This window comes from Passer domesticus, chromosome 15, assembly GCF_036417665.1.
Source record: "Passer domesticus isolate bPasDom1 chromosome 15, bPasDom1.hap1, whole genome shotgun sequence".
Taxonomy (NCBI): domain Eukaryota; kingdom Metazoa; phylum Chordata; class Aves; order Passeriformes; family Passeridae; genus Passer; species Passer domesticus.
The window spans coordinates 1597479-1612158 of record NC_087488.1 but is presented as its reverse complement, the minus strand read 5'-3'; the positions used below and the strand labels follow the sequence as shown (position 1 = coordinate 1612158).

The following is a 14680-nucleotide window of genomic DNA, read 5'->3' as shown; positions in this document are numbered from 1 at the left end:
CGGCCGCCACCTGCCGGGCACAGCGGGACCCGCTCGCTGCCCGCCCGCACCGGCACCGGCACCGGCACCGGCACCGGCCCGTGCTGCACCACCCTCCCTGCCGGCTCTGAGCACAGTGCCGGGCCAGCAGCAGCTCGGGGTCTCAGGATTTCTGGATGCTGGAGGGCCGTGACCCATGGTCCTACGGCTGATCAGGATAAACATGTTTTATTCCCTGCTGCACTGTCTGTATCCAGGAGCCTGGTGTCCTGAGCTGGGTAGAAACAGCCTTGGAAGAAAAGCCAGAATCAGAGTCTCTGAAGACCTGAAGGGGCTTCACAAAACCTCAGTTAACAGGTTAGGAAAGGGACATAGAACAACAGAAACACAGACTGGTTTGGGTTGCAAGGGACCTTAAAACTCACCTCATTCCACCCCTGCCAAGGGCAGAGACACCTTCCACTAGAGCAGGCAGCTCCAAGCCCCATCCAACCTGGCTTTGGTTGGACTTCAGGGATCCAAGGGCAGCCCATCCCAGGGCCTTACCATTCACCTAGGGAACAATCCCTTCCCAATATCCCATCCATCCCTGCCCTCTGGCAGTGGGAAGCCATTCCCTGTGTCCTGTCCCTCCATCCCTTGTCCCTCTGCAGCTCTCTTGGAGCCCCTTTAGGCCCTGAAAGGGGCTCTGAGTTCTTCCTGGAGCCTTCTCTTCTTGGGGCTGAACACCCCCAGCTCTCCCTGCCTGGCTCCAGACCAGAGGGGCTCCAGTCCTCCTGACAGAAAAGGAAGTTAAATATGACAAAAACAACCCCCTGGAATTTAGTGGAATAAACAGGCAGAGTAAAGAAGTTCATAGAAAAGATTTATTGCTTGGAGCTGTCTTTGGCTTTGTGCAGGACTAGCAGGAGGCTGCCCAGCTCAGTCCAGCAGCTCGTCTCGCACCAGCACAGGGAAGAGCCGGCCCCCCTCACAGAGCTGGCTGTGGATGGCCCGGAACAGCCCTGCAGAGCCCTCCAGCAATGGCCTGGGCTCCAGGACAGGCAGCAGCTCTGCCATCATCACCTGGCCAGAAGCAAAGGAGACACTGTCACCAGAGCCAGCAGCACTCCAGCACTCCTTGTAGTGGCTGCATAACAAGTGAAATCTAATCAGAGCAGTATGACTAATAACAGGCTAATTGATTGATGGATACTTTCTTTTGTCATATTTAATAGAGGCAGAGTGGTTCATTTTCTGCTCATGAGCTGCCTCGGCAGCCACCCAGCATTTCCAGAGAAATCAAGTGGCAGTGCTGGTGCCCTGCTGCAGGGAAGGCCCAGCACTGGGATGAGATCAGCATCCTGCAAGAAACTACTGGTGTTGGTTCAGGAGCTCTGCAGCCACACAGTGGAGCGTTCACTCACCCAAGGGTAAAGTTCAACCCCTCACTCAGGACTCTTCCCATCACCTCCCAGTTGTGCCAGAGGTGTAAGTGGCCAACTCCAGCCCAAACAGGCTACAGGGACTGCTCAGGCTGTCCAACATTCCCTGGCCTGGCTGCTGCTCTGTTCAGCCTGTGCTGGGACCTCAGCCCATGCTGTCAAACAACCCAGCACAGCATCAATATCAGCTCTGGATTTGGACTGACTGACAACTCAAGCACAGGTCACTTCAATCACTGGACAAAAGCTGGTCTTTGGTGCCCCATTCTTCAATTAATGCTCAGACAGACATTTTGCCTGGGAGTTTAATTTTTTTCTTTTTTCATCTGGCGTGAGGTTATGAAGTCTGAGCAGCCTGCACACCAAATCTCACCCAGCCTGCTGCACAGTGCCTGCCCAGGAGAGAGGACAACTCAACAACATGTGTCAGCCACGTCCTTAAAGGCTGCCAGAGCTCCAGGAGTGTTTGGACATCACTCTCAGGCAGAGGGTGGGATTCTTGGGCTGGCCATGCAGGGCCAAGAGTTGGGTCTCTTCCAACTCAAGTTAATCTGTGATTCCATTATTGTTCCCTGGTGGATACAGAGGAAGACCCAAACAGAACAGAGTACAGGATATCTGCAGGGGGTTCCCTCTCCTGTTCTACACAAGTCTCTGTGCAGGGACAGGGGAGCAGGACACAGCTGCTCATCTCTGGGAAGTCTGTTTCTACAGACATGAAAGCTACCTAAGGGGAAAGCTGGCACATAAAGGAGTGCTGCACTGCTCCACTTCCATCTGCTCTGCTCCTGACACCTAAGAAGAAACAGATCTTCACCATCACAGACAGGCTAAGAGCTACCAGGAACTTCTATGATACTTGGCATTCCTCCATGGAAAGGCAGTGGACAGGCTTGGCCCAGACACAGGTACATCCTCTTCTGGGGTATTTATCTTGTTGCATGCCCACTTACTTCACCTGTCCCAAGAATTTCACTCATCCTGCACACTCTGCACAGAGCTGCTTCAAACCCTCAGGGCTCACATGGCACAAAGGATCTATTTGGGTACATGTGCAGAAGAAACTGAGTTAACCAACAGAGCAGCAGGAATCAGGCCTTGGTCACCATTTCATTTCAGGCAGACAAAAAAAACCCAAACCCTTCATAATCCATAATTCAGGATTATAATGCTGAAATCCCATTTGAAGTCAGGTAGTGATCTGTCTTCAGCCACAGGGCTGTAGACAGTTATTAATAACACCTCTCTGGCTTACAAAAAATTACTTTTCCACAGCCTCTATCGCTCAAGTCAATGGCAAAGAATAGGTCAGAGGAGGAGATTTGATTTCACAGATCTTTTCTGCCCTTTGCTGCTGGCTGAGAAGAACAAGTAATCCTTGTGTGGCAAACTCTCTGCTCAGGCTGCTGAAGAAGCTGACACCTCCTACCCTGTTCTTACAGTCTCAGAATGGTAAAAGCAAGATTAGCAGCACAGTGGATTGAGATTTAAAAGGAAAGCAACAGAGAACAGAGGAGTTCACCAGCTGAAGTCACACAGGAGGGAATGAGGGAGTGGGTGCCCTAAGAGGGCTGTAAAGGCTTGACAAAAGGGGCATTACCAACAACTTCCTCCACTGCCAAATTCATTCAGAATACATAAATAAAATCTTATCAGGAGAGGGTCAGGCATGTAAGAGCCTCTGCTCTGGCCCTAACAATAACAACAAAAAAAGTCTCATTCACCAACAACGAGAACAAGGCATAAACACAGAAACATCACTGAAGGAACTTGCCATGCTGCTGCTGCCCATCAACACCTTGTACAACAGCTGCTGCCCCACAATTGTCCTTTTCCTTCCCTGCTCTGGGAGCACTGACACTCCTCCTGACTCACCTTTTGTAAGGCAATCTCTTGGTGCAGCATTGACACTTGCAGCTTCAAGGCAAACAGGTCCCTCAGCTCCTGGAGACTGGAGTAACAGAGGAGAGGCACAGCCAGCATGTCTGCACTGTCACACGCCTGTCCCCTGGCAGGGACACAGGCTGGAGAGCAGCTCCCCACATCCCCAGTGCAGTCTGGGCACAGCCTCAGCTGGGACTCCAGAGCTGCCAGGGCACAAGAAAAGGCAGAAGACAAAAACATACAAGATAAATCTGTACTTGCAGCCTTTATGAGCTACTTACTGTTCCCAGAAGCTGATGACTAAAGACACTGTATTAATCAGGGCAAGCTCCTCACACATGGCACAATCAGGACACCCTAAGCTGTGGCCTGCATTGTCCCCTCCCCGGCCCTCTTGAACTGCAACTGCAGTTCAAAGCTCCAAGTCTCTCCTGAACACAGAGGGGAGGCACACACAGGTACCACAGATTTGTTTGCCACCAGAGAATTAAGTGCTCCAATACCATAAAGATAGACAGGAGCAAAATGACCATGGTCCAGTGTCCTGCACACAGGGGGGGCAAAGGGCCATGTCCACACCTGACCACACACACACACACACACACACACACACACACACAGGGACTGTCTCACCTTCTCGCAGCAGCTGCAGCTTCTGCAGGCACTGGGACACCGTGGTTTGCAAACCCTCCAAGGTCAGAAGGCTTTCATACTCTCCTTGCAGAGTGGAATGATCTACAAGAGAAGCAGGGAAAATGTGTGAACACTGGAACCTTCCTCCCCAAACAGCTTCCAGAGTGGCCTCAGGTTCAGTAGCCTTCATTTCAGGCAGAGAATGTTCCCGTCCCTCATGTCCACCACATGCCAAGAAGACAAAACACATGGAACTGGAGCCCAAATCATCCTTATTCTGCCTTCTGCAATCCCACTGCCCTTTTTCCCTCCTTACCTGCAGGCTCAGCTTCCACATACTGCCTCAGATGGGAGGGGACATCCTGGAGGCCCCTTAATTCCTCCTCTATCTCTGCAGGACTGGGGGTCAGCTTCGGGGAGCAAAACTCAAACAGTAGCAGCTTAAGGAAGGTTCCACAGAATCCTGAGCCCCAGGCCAGGCCAGCTGGAAGCAGGGCAGAGGGAAGTGGCACTGCAGGGGGAAGGTGAGGACAGCACAGCACAGCACAGCACAGCTGTGTAGGGCATGCTTGCCGTGTGGCCACATTTAGCTGGACCAGAAGTTTTGCAAGTGCTCAACAGCTGTACTGTGAAAAAACCCACTGCCTAGAGACCCAAGTGGGACTTCTGTTATTGGAGGCATAACTCTCTCCAGCTTGGAGCTCACTGCAGAGCAGTTGCACCCTGTGTGTGCTAGGAAAGGATACGGTTGTCTGGATTCTCTCCACAAAACGGGTCCTTGCAGCTGCTGCATCTGCACTTGTTTGGCACAGGCGACATCTCTCCCATGCCCTGAAATTCCAAAGGGGCAGGAGGTGGAAGTTATGCTCCTTTGTACCAGACAGTGCTCACGCTGAGCTGTGACACACCAGTGTGGCACAGCAGTGCTTTAATTACAAGTGACTCTCTCCTCCTCTCTCTCACAGGTTATTTACCAGCCATTCCCAACTCATTCCCAGGGCCGCTATCAGATCAACAAGGACACCCTGCAGAAAGTACCAGACACTGCAAAGCACCTGTTACTCTCTCCTCTTGTTTTGAGGGGAAGGATCAGAACACAGCACATTTCCATAAGCAGAATGTGAACCTGCAGCACATCCCTTATTCTGTTGTATTGTCCTGCCTGTGTTTATACCCCATAGGAAACAACAAATCTTCCCTTCCTTTCTTGGGACTAAGTCATTTGCATTTCTGTACATTTGTTCTGTTAGTATAGGTGTACAAAAGAAAGAGCAGACAGGATAAACTCTCACCCAACTACTTCATATTCCAAACTTCCTCAAGATTCTTCTTTAATAATTTTTAGGGGGGACAAAGTGGTATGTTTGGCAAACAGAATGACAGCAGCATGTCAGGGATGCAAGACAGGTTTCAGGACAGTATCATGAGGAAGCTGACCAGGACTTCACACCAGACTCCACCAGTTTTTTAGATAAAACACTGCACAAATAACAGCACTACTGGAGAGATGCATTTCTCTCACAGAGTTCAACATCCTCATGAGTGCACAATCCCAATTATATCCTTTCCTTAAGGACTGTCTTCCAAAACCTGCCACAGTAAGTGAGAGCCATCAGGAGGAAGCTTAAAATAGTTCTGCAGTGCCTGACTAACTCAAGTGTGCATGTGTCTTCTCTCTAGCCTAATGGGTCCTTTAAGTCATGTTAGAATCTGCACAGAAATATGTTATGCAAAGAAGTGTCAAGGTTAATGGAACAGGAAAGAATAGAAGTTCCCAGGCAAGATGCAAATCCTCTACAAGGGATCTTTAGTGCAAAGGTTATTCTCAATCTGTTACTGAGTTAAAAGCAATAGTGAGAAGTATAAAATTACATGAAAGTGATTAGAATGCTAAAAGGCTCAATTTAGAAATGAAAATTAGGGGCATAAAGTCTTTACAACTTGCAGAAGGGCAACTAACAAACTGGTGTCTGATAAATGACAGTTTCTAAGAGGAGGAGGAATTCTTGAGGGCAGCACAAGGGACTATAGTTAGATTTAAGACAGGGTTTATGCTTAATATCTGAACAAAGCACATAATGAGCAATCTGCTGAATTATGGCAAGATTTCTCAGAGGAAATGTAGGAAACCCTTCCGGAAGACTGGAGAATGGACTAGAGCATGCAAGCCCCAAGTTCCTGCAGTAACACTGTAGCTGTGTAAGAGTTCAGCAGCAGGAACCAGCCTCAGACACACACAGTTGCGCTGCTTCCAGGCCACAAAGGCAGGGCAGGGATGGTCTGGGAAACTCTCACTGGATAGTGTGTACAGACACCCATCCCAGGGGGTATCCTGCCTTCAACAGGTGTGTGGCACCAGCAGAAGCTTCGGCTGCACCCTTAAACTCATGATTAAAGCATCCCAGGAACTTCATAACTCAGTGATTAACAGCAATTAGCACTCAGAGAACAAAAGTAGCACTAGTGGCTACAATAACAGGAGAACACATCCTCAGCAGCAGCCTTGCAGTATGGGAGCTCTTCCTGCTCCCAGTTCAGGCCCCATGGCCTGTGGGGTCACTGCCTCCCAGGGCACACAGAGCAGCCACACCTGGCCCCTCCTCACAGCCCTGAAGCTGAGGGTAGTTCTGCACTGAACTGGTCAGACTGGTCTTACCTGGAGTTCCTGGAATAGGCTTTCCTGTAGGAAAGGGGGAGCTTCAGCTGGCATCTGTGAAACAGGAGAAGGATCAATCCTGGCAGCAGGAAAGCAATTAACTGAGCCTTGTCTTGCAACAGGGAAAATGGTGCTTTGTCAAAATCTGAAATTAATTTCGCTGCAATGGGAGACGTCAGCAACTCTGGAGATTGGATCCACCACTGTCTTCAGACTGTCCTCAAGGAAGGAAGGTTAGGTTGCTCATTCAACTCTCCAGGCATCATGGAGCTGAGCTGGGAGAGCCCCTGCATCCTGGCCCAATCAGAGGTTCACCCAGGGTGGGCAGCTGGGAGCAAAGCCATGGCACAGCAGAGTACAGACATGGAAACAGCACCTTCAGGGAAACTGGTCTGCCATGGCCTCCTGCCCTACCTTCTCATACCTGCAAAGCTGCAGGACAAGGCAGCTTTGCTGAGCACCATGTGACACTCCAAGAAATAGGAAAGGGACATTCCAGCTTCCACTGGAAATACGATTCTTAACCCTGAAGCAGAATAATCCCTAAACTGTTGTTACGAAAACAGAAGGGTTGGCAGTTGTTAGTCACATGTAGACTATGAACGCAAGGCCACAGCTGGGAATTTAAGCAAATGTTTGAATCCAGATCCCTGTTCCTACAGCAACTGTCACTGAAGTGTCCTGGGGCTTTTCCAATGCCAGTGAAAAGGGATCATTTCCTCCCTGCACAAACACAAGAGTTAGGTTGTGGTGGCTGAGAGAAATACTCCTCAAAACTTTCCAGATGCAGATTGAGCTTCTATGTTTTGTTAAAGCAAAAGAAGAAAGAAATTACTTAAACAAGACAGACTGGCACAAAGCCAATCTTCCAAGTATTATTTTGCCACTTTTCCACAGAGAATCTCAGTAACATTCCTTTCATAATCCTTCCTGCACCAAACCCTTGAAACAACTGCACTTTAGTCAGTCCTGATTTGTGTAGTTATGTGGGCAGTATGTTACAGGTTAACAGGGACAGCATCAAACCCAGATGCCACCACTCCAAACAGCACTGGGCACATGCTTTAGAGAGAGAGACAATTCATGCATTATATATTTTCACTGTGTAAAAAACAGAATAAATAAAGAAAATCAATATACTATAATACAGAGTACACTCAGAGGAAAGCTAAGGCTCAAGAAAGCTCTACAGAGACAAATTTCCAGACCACTCACAGGGGACTATGAAACATCAAAAGTCTTAATTGAAAGGCTTTCAAAGTCTCAGCCATCCAACAATAAGCCCTTAAAATGAAAGCATTTACTCAACCACAATAAAGGCTTTTAAACTGTATAGGATTCTTCCTCTTGAGAGGGATGTGAGGAGAATGAAGCCAGGCTGGGACACCGAGAGCAGCTACAGCCAGCAGGATCTGTACATGTGCCTGAGAGTGTGGAGCAGAACAGGAGAGGTGCCCACCTCCCACACTTACCCCTTTTCCTGCAGGGTGCCTGTCCCTGGTGAGGTGCTCCTTCCCCATGCACTTGCAGTGTCCTCCTTTTTGCTGGACTCTCCCAGGAAACCACAACTTTTCTTCCCTGCATCAAGTAACTGCTTACCAGCAACTGTGGAATTCTTTCCTGCAGCTGAATCCCCTCCAGAAAAGCTCTGCTGCTCATTTGGGGCAGATTCAGGCAAGCCAGGTGTCTCCTGGAGTTCAGCTGCAGCACAGACTTCTCTGGCACTGGCACCAGTTGCTGTCCTGTGACTCTTTCCCTGTTTGGAAGTCACTCCTTTTGAGGAGATCTTCCCAGCTGTCCTGGGGCCTTGAGAAACACATCTGGCTGGGACCTTCCTTTGCAGTTTCTTCACATCTGGGTCAGTCCTGTAAGGGGCTCTTAACTGGTATGGAGAGGGCTTCTTCAGCAACATAGGCTTTTTGCTTCCACCTCTCACTTTCCTGCACTCAGAAACATCCTCAACAGGCACCTGCTGCTCTTCAGCTTTCTTGGGAGCATGTGCCTCACCTACCCATTTCTGTCCTGTAGCTCCCTGAGTCTCTAATGGAGTTTTCAAGACGCTTTTCCTGACCTTCAGGGCCTTCTCTAAGGCCCTGTTCAGCAGTTCCAGCTCCTCTAGCTCCTTGGGTGAAGGCCTGTCTTCTGCAAGAAGAGAAAACACGTCAGAAGGCTCAAACCTGGATGTTCCCCATACGACTCTTCACTACCTTGCTCTTCCAGGTGGCACAGAAGGAAATAAAACCTGATGACTGGTGCAGGGGGTATTTTTTTAGCTGTGGGAAGATGCAGAGGATCTTGCATCTTCCCACAGCTGCACAGAGGATGCAAGTAGGATTACCAGAAGCTTTGAAGACCCAGGATGGATGTGATCCACAGGAGGACAGATCTCCCGAGCCAACCTCAACAAGTGACATTCCTAAACTTGGGTCAAGCCCGCAGTCCCTTCATTGCCGGCCTTGGCTAACAAGACACGACTCCAAGCCAACCCCAAGGAGGAGAGAGGGAGGGAAAAGGCAGAGGGGGTGCTTAGGTGGATGCAGGGCATTGGAATGACTCCTAACACCGCAACTGGCCCGGGGCCGGTGTGACACGAGGGGGCAGCGGCCCGGGGGAAGCGCTCACCCTGCTCAGTGCTGGAGCCTGACTGTGGCTGCGGCCGCTCCTCTTCCTCATCATCCCTGGCGGGAACAAACAGCGACGGAGCCGGCGCTGCTGCACCGGGACCGGACCAGCGCCCCCGGCCCGCGGGGCCTCGGGCACGGCTGCGGGACCAGCGCCCGGGCCTCCCTGCTCCCCGCGGGCCTCCCGGGATCGGGGCCGCCACACACGCGGGTGCCGCACTCACCAGCGCCCCAGGAGCGCCCGGCTCCGCGCCGCCCGCCGCTCCAGCTCCCGCCGCCGCTCCGCGCCCTCGCCCAGCGCCGCCCTCAGCGCCGCCGCCGCCCTGCAAGGCCCAGCGCGGTCAGCGCCCCGCGGGACCCGGCCCGGCCCGGCCCGGCCCTGGCCCCCTGCCCCTCACCTTCGGCCGCGGCCCGCAGGCAGCATCAGCCCGGCCGCGGCCGCGCCGCTCCTCCCGCCGGCCCCGCGCTCCCCGCGGCCCTGCCAGGACCTGCGGGCGGGGCGTGCCCGCGCGGCGGAGGCGGGAGCGGCCCCGGGCCTGAGGCGTTCCGGGCGGCTCCGGGTCCCGCTCCGCCCCAGCGCCGAGGGGGTCGGGCAGAGGGGTCCCTGTGGTAGCTGTGCCCGCCCGGCGCGGGCGGGACAGCGCCGGGCATTCCCCGGGGAAGCTGCTTTTCCCTCCGCTGCCTTCGGCGTTTCCCTCTCTTTCCTACCCCCTCTGAAGGGGCTCGGGCACCGCGGGTCTGTCCCACAGCCCGAGGTATTCGCCTCTCCTGGGGTCAGGACACCGTGGGGATTTGTTCCCCTCAGCTTTGTTAGCGGAGCGGCCCAAGAGCGCCGAGCTCCGGCTCGCACATGCCCCGCAGCCGGAGGTGGAGGCGGGCCCGGCCCGGTGCCGGTGGAACGGGGCAGAGCCTCCTTCGGCCCCACTGCTGCTGTTTGCATCCATCAAAGAGAATTGGTGAGGTTTCTTTGATGGAGAGGGGAATCTGCCTTGCTCTGCGGCTGTGGTACCGCGCGCTCCGAGGGCTGCTGGATAAGCTCTCGCTGAGTGCAGTTCTCCAGAAGAGCCCGTAGCTGGCACTCGGCACTGCCTGTTCAGGCAGCTGAGGAGCAAGAATCCACTCCTCCCCCTCGCACAACAGAATGAAAGTTAGCAAAAAGTTAGAAAGGAGGAAATAAGTGGTTCTTTGCCTTCAATGGCTGAATCTTGAGATTGAGATGCTCGTGATTCTCTGCAGCGACGTGACCACAGACTTTTTAAAAGAGAAGTTGAGAATTCCAGGTGTTTCATCGAGACAGGACTTTAAAACCCCTTATAAAATGTTACAAAATATCAGAAAAATCATCACACATCGTGAGTTTCCACATTCACGAACTCAACATTTTTCCAATTGTAATTTGCACTTTTGGCACAGACAAAGAATGATTTCTCTCTCTGTAGACTTTGCAACCAAATTTGGCAAACAGACTGGCCCCTTCCTGCCCTGAATCTTGTAGAGAAGTGTGAATTCACTGTCAGAACTCTGTGAACAGTTATGCTTCTGAGGCATGAGCCAAGGTAGAGCCCAGCCAGATATCCCTGGGCTCAGCAGGGCTGACAGGGATATCAGACACTCAGAAAATAATTTAATCAACAAAGTCACCAGGTGCAATGCTGTGAGACCCTGAAAAGCACAGCAGCAGAACAAGAAGAGCTCATTTTCAGATAGCTGCTTCTCCATAATCATTAAATATCATTAATCAGAAGGGACACACACGGATCATGAGTCCAGCTCCTGTCCCTGCACAGACACCCCAACAATCTCACCCTGGGCATCCCTGGCAGCGCTGTCCAAACACTCCTGGAGCTCTGGCAGCCTCAGGGCTGTGCCCAATCCCTGGGGAGCCTGGGCAGTGCCAGCACCCTCTGGGGGATGAACCTTTCCTGATATCCAACCTGACCCTCCCTGGCACAGCTCCAGCCGTTCCCTCAGTCCTGTCTCTGGTCACAGAGCAGAGATCAGAGCTGGTCCTTGGGATGAAGCTGCAGCCCCTGGTGAGCTCTGCCCTCAGTCTCCTTCAGGCTGAACAAACCGAGTGCCCTCAGCCACTCCTCACACAGCTCGAGTTCCCTCAAGACCCTTCACAAGTAACTTTAGATCTTTCTGATACTGTTGTGCCCAAAGTTGTTCTCGGGGGTAGGTGGATTCCTGCAGGCTGGGACTGGCCAGGAGATGGAGCCCTGGACTCCCGGAGCCTCCAGCATCACCTGCTGTCCCAGGAGGAGCACAGCCTGGGCCGTGAGAGTGACACCTCTCCTCAGCCACCTGCATGCTGTCGGCATTTAAGTGTTAAAAACCACCAAAAAAGGGATCAGGCTGCTGTGATCCGGGAAAGTCACCTGAGGCATGAAGCCTGCTGGAGCAGCACTACTGACACGGCTACATTTTGCATCGTCTCTGTGGTTTGGCAGTGCTAAAAATGATTGCCTAAACCCCAAGGATCGCTTTGTACAGGAGATGAATCAAGTGTGTGCCCCTCCTCAGCCTTCTGCTTTGTGCAGGCAGTAGAATTCCCCCCAAAAGACAGGGAAGATTTAATGCAGGCACTTTGCTGTTGAGCTGCACCTTGCTGGGAAGAAAGACAGATGAATATCTGCATGTTGGCTTAGAGTAAGGTTTTAGGTGAGGCAAGGGCTGCTGCCATCACATAATCAGGAGGGGCAGTGTGGTGGGGAGGGCAAGGCCTTACCTCGCCCCTCGCAGCTGCAGCGAGCACTGGTTAAACCATGGGTGAAACCTTGGCAGAGACGTTGGGGTGAGGTGGTAATTGACAGGTGGAGAGCAGAAACTTCCTGACAGAGATAAAACCACTCCTCTACTGATACTCAGGGCTCAAACATGCTGACACTGGGCATTGCAGATCAGCTGCTCCCACTCCCCTCTCCTACTCCCCTCCACACCTCCATGATGGGCTCCTGCTGCCTCGCCTTCTGTGGAGTCTTGCAACAGGGCAGCTGCTGGGTAAATCAGTTCCTGCCTTCTCTTGTGGGTGGTTGGGTTTCCACTGGATCATCTGACAAAGCCAGTTGAGGAAAAGGTCCCGGGTGTGTGTACCCTAACTTTTCACTGAGAGCAGCTTGTGCTGGAGTGGGTAAATGCAGCACAGAGATGTATTCTGTTCATGCAGCAACAGGCCCTGCACCAGTTCACACCTTATGTGGCACAGCTGGCATAGGACACACTTGTGCCAGAGCCTGGATTTTTGAGCTAACAGAGTCTGAAGTGTGTTTCTGCTTCATGACATTGCTTGCTGGGAAAATGCAGGGTAGCTCAACCTGGCACCCATACTAAGTAACATTTCAACTGGTGCAAAAATTTAGTTACAAAAGACAGGTTAAAATACTTGTGTGATGTACATGGGACTGCTGCTGGTACACAGCTCTGGCACCAGTTATTTTTGGGCCTGAAGTCATGAGAATCTTCCACAGGTGAGCTGTAATATTACAATGTCAGCACTTATTCACTGCTCAGGCTGACAGGTGCCAGGTGATATTCTGCAATCTGTATTTCTATGTTCCTGAGAGCCCAACTCTCAAATACCTGTCAGCTAATAAAAATAACTGTCCAGTCTCTGGGATCTCCTGCTGGGTTCCTAAAGCTCTTTGAAAGCTGTGCCCATAACCCATCATGGTAGGATTACCTGGGGTAAAATTCAAGTAGACATCATTTAGCAAGAAGAAGAGAAAAAAGTTAAACCTGAAGATGAACTTAATCACTAATACACCTCCCCACACTTTCTATATTATTGCTATATTATATTATTCCATGAGCTGTGCTCCTCCTGTGTGCTGCCCATGGGGATCAGTGCTCCTTGCTGAACTGACACAGGAAAATCCTCCCTATGTACACAGGCATGTTGTGGCTTAAACCCAGCCAGCAGCTCAGCCCCACACTGCTCACTCACCCCTTCCCAGTGGGATGTGGGAGAGTAATGCAAAAGTGAGAGAACTCATGGGGTGAGATAAAGACAGTGTAACAGGGAGAGCAAAGGCCGTGCAAGAAAAGCAGAACCAGGAATTAATTCCCTGCTTCTCCCAGCGAGGCAGGTATTCAACCACCACCAGGGCAGCAGGACTCTGTCACAGGTAACAGTTCCTTGTGATAGGAAAGGTGTGTGCTAATGTCTTTACACACAACTCCATGGGTGAGGGGATGGGTGTTAATGTCTTTGAAATGTGTCTTAATGTCTCTACCAGCTTCAAGTGATGTTTTTATATTTTTCAGATTCGGTGCTGCTTTAATGTGCACTTCTGGGCTTCATATTAGAAGATAGTAAGCCCTTTTCACAGAGTAGGGAGACAAAAAAAAATCATTTTCTAGCTGGGGACCAAGGACAAATGATCCAAATTTCAGGCCCAAGAGCATAAACAATGTGGGCTGAAGAGAGAAAAACAAGGTGCATGGGACTTCATAGGCTGGGGCTGTAACTGGACAAATAATTCCAATATGCAAATGGAGCAGAACTTATTAAAGTGAGAGACCCCATGAGAGTTGTTCATTTTGTGACCATTTTGGTTCATCTTGGGTGTAGCCTTGGCTGGGCTCTTGTGCTGCCCAAGGTTTATCCATTGAGGCCTTTTAATAAATCCCTGTTTTATTCTTTAACTGTGTCCAGTCTCTGTTCTAGGTCAGCCTTCCCAAGGCATCACAAGCAGCAGGTTTGTTACAGAGCCCAGACAGCTTTGACTCCTGAAACAGACAAGTGGGTCTGCACGAGATTGAGTTTGTGAACTTTGGGGTAAAATGACAGGTTCAAGACAGATATGGGGTAGGTGGTTCAGGAAGGCTATACCTTCCTAGTGCCTCAGCAGTGGGGAAAGGAAGAGGGCAACGGGCGGCTGGGAGTTTGGGATAAAAGGAGGCTGCGCCCTCTGAAACCTCAGGAGAGGAAATCCATCCGGCGTGTGCCCTGGTGGACTAACTGCCTTTATTAGAATAAAGTTTCAGGACTCCTCTGTCTCCTTTATGGACCCCAGCTTTTCATAGTATGATTTTTCCTACAAGTCCAACCATTAACCCACCACTAAACCACATCCCCAGGTGCCACATCTACCTGGTTTTTAAACACCTCCTGGGCTAGTGACTCTACCACTGCCCTGGGCAGCCTGTGCCAGTGCCTGGCTACCCTTACAGTGATGAAATTTTTCTTTTCACCTTACCTGGGAGAACCTGAGGTTGCTTCAGCTTCAGATGGCTAGGTGAAAAATGCTGACAGCAGGGACACTTTCACTGGGAAATAGTCTGTATCCTCACCCTCTTCCTGAATGTTGCATTGGATCAGTCCTGTTTGAAACAAAACAGGGAAGACAAAGGAAGCCTCCTGCATATGAAAGCATGGAACAGATTGTCAGGAAAATTAATCCACAAACACCAGAGATTTATGTCCAAAAAGGAGACAGAGGAGTCCTGTAACTTTATTTGAATAGAGGGAGAAGCCATGGGGA

At 51.2% G+C, this 14680-nt stretch overlaps 1 protein-coding gene across 5 annotated transcripts; it reads right to left on the bottom strand.

The window, feature by feature from the left end:
* Window positions 1-827: 827 nt before the first annotated feature.
* TEDC2 (tubulin epsilon and delta complex 2) lies at window positions 828-10148 on the bottom strand. 5 transcript variants are annotated; one of them, XR_010347927.1, is made up of 10 exons: window positions 9596-10135; window positions 9422-9520; window positions 9199-9254; window positions 8049-8718; window positions 6577-6630; window positions 4667-4751; window positions 4237-4351; window positions 3921-4022; window positions 3279-3354; window positions 828-1044 (listed from the first exon to the last, which is right to left on the bottom strand). XR_010347927.1 is itself a non-coding variant. In XM_064389894.1 (10 exons), the coding sequence occupies exons 1-10, from the start codon at window positions 10135-10137 to the stop codon at window positions 901-903; spliced, it is 2079 nt and encodes a 692-aa protein (XP_064245964.1). In that variant the 5' UTR covers window positions 10138-10142; the 3' UTR covers window positions 828-900. The 5 variants fall into 5 exon arrangements, 4 of the variants coding, with proteins under 4 accessions (XP_064245964.1, XP_064245965.1, XP_064245966.1 ...); XM_064389894.1 differs by having other exon boundaries at window positions 3279-3490; window positions 9596-10142; XM_064389895.1 differs by lacking the exon at window positions 6577-6630 and having other exon boundaries at window positions 3279-3490; window positions 9596-10148.
* Between the last annotated feature and the right edge of the window lie 4532 nt (window positions 10149-14680).

Bases quoted from the DNA above. Each gene is read 5' to 3' on its own strand.
- TEDC2 (XM_064389894.1), bottom strand. From the start codon at position 10,137: ATGCAAACAGCAGCAGTGGGGCCGAAGGAGGCTCTGCCCCGTTCCACC. The intron at 9,521-9,595 runs GTGAGGGGCAGG...TGGGCCTTGCAG, and splicing joins CCTGCGGGCCGCGGCCGAAG to GGCGGCGGCGGCGCTGAGGG. The intron at 6,631-8,048 runs GTAAGTGTGGGA...CCTGTTTCACAG, and splicing joins GGCACCCTGCAGGAAAAGGG to ATGCCAGCTGAAGCTCCCCC.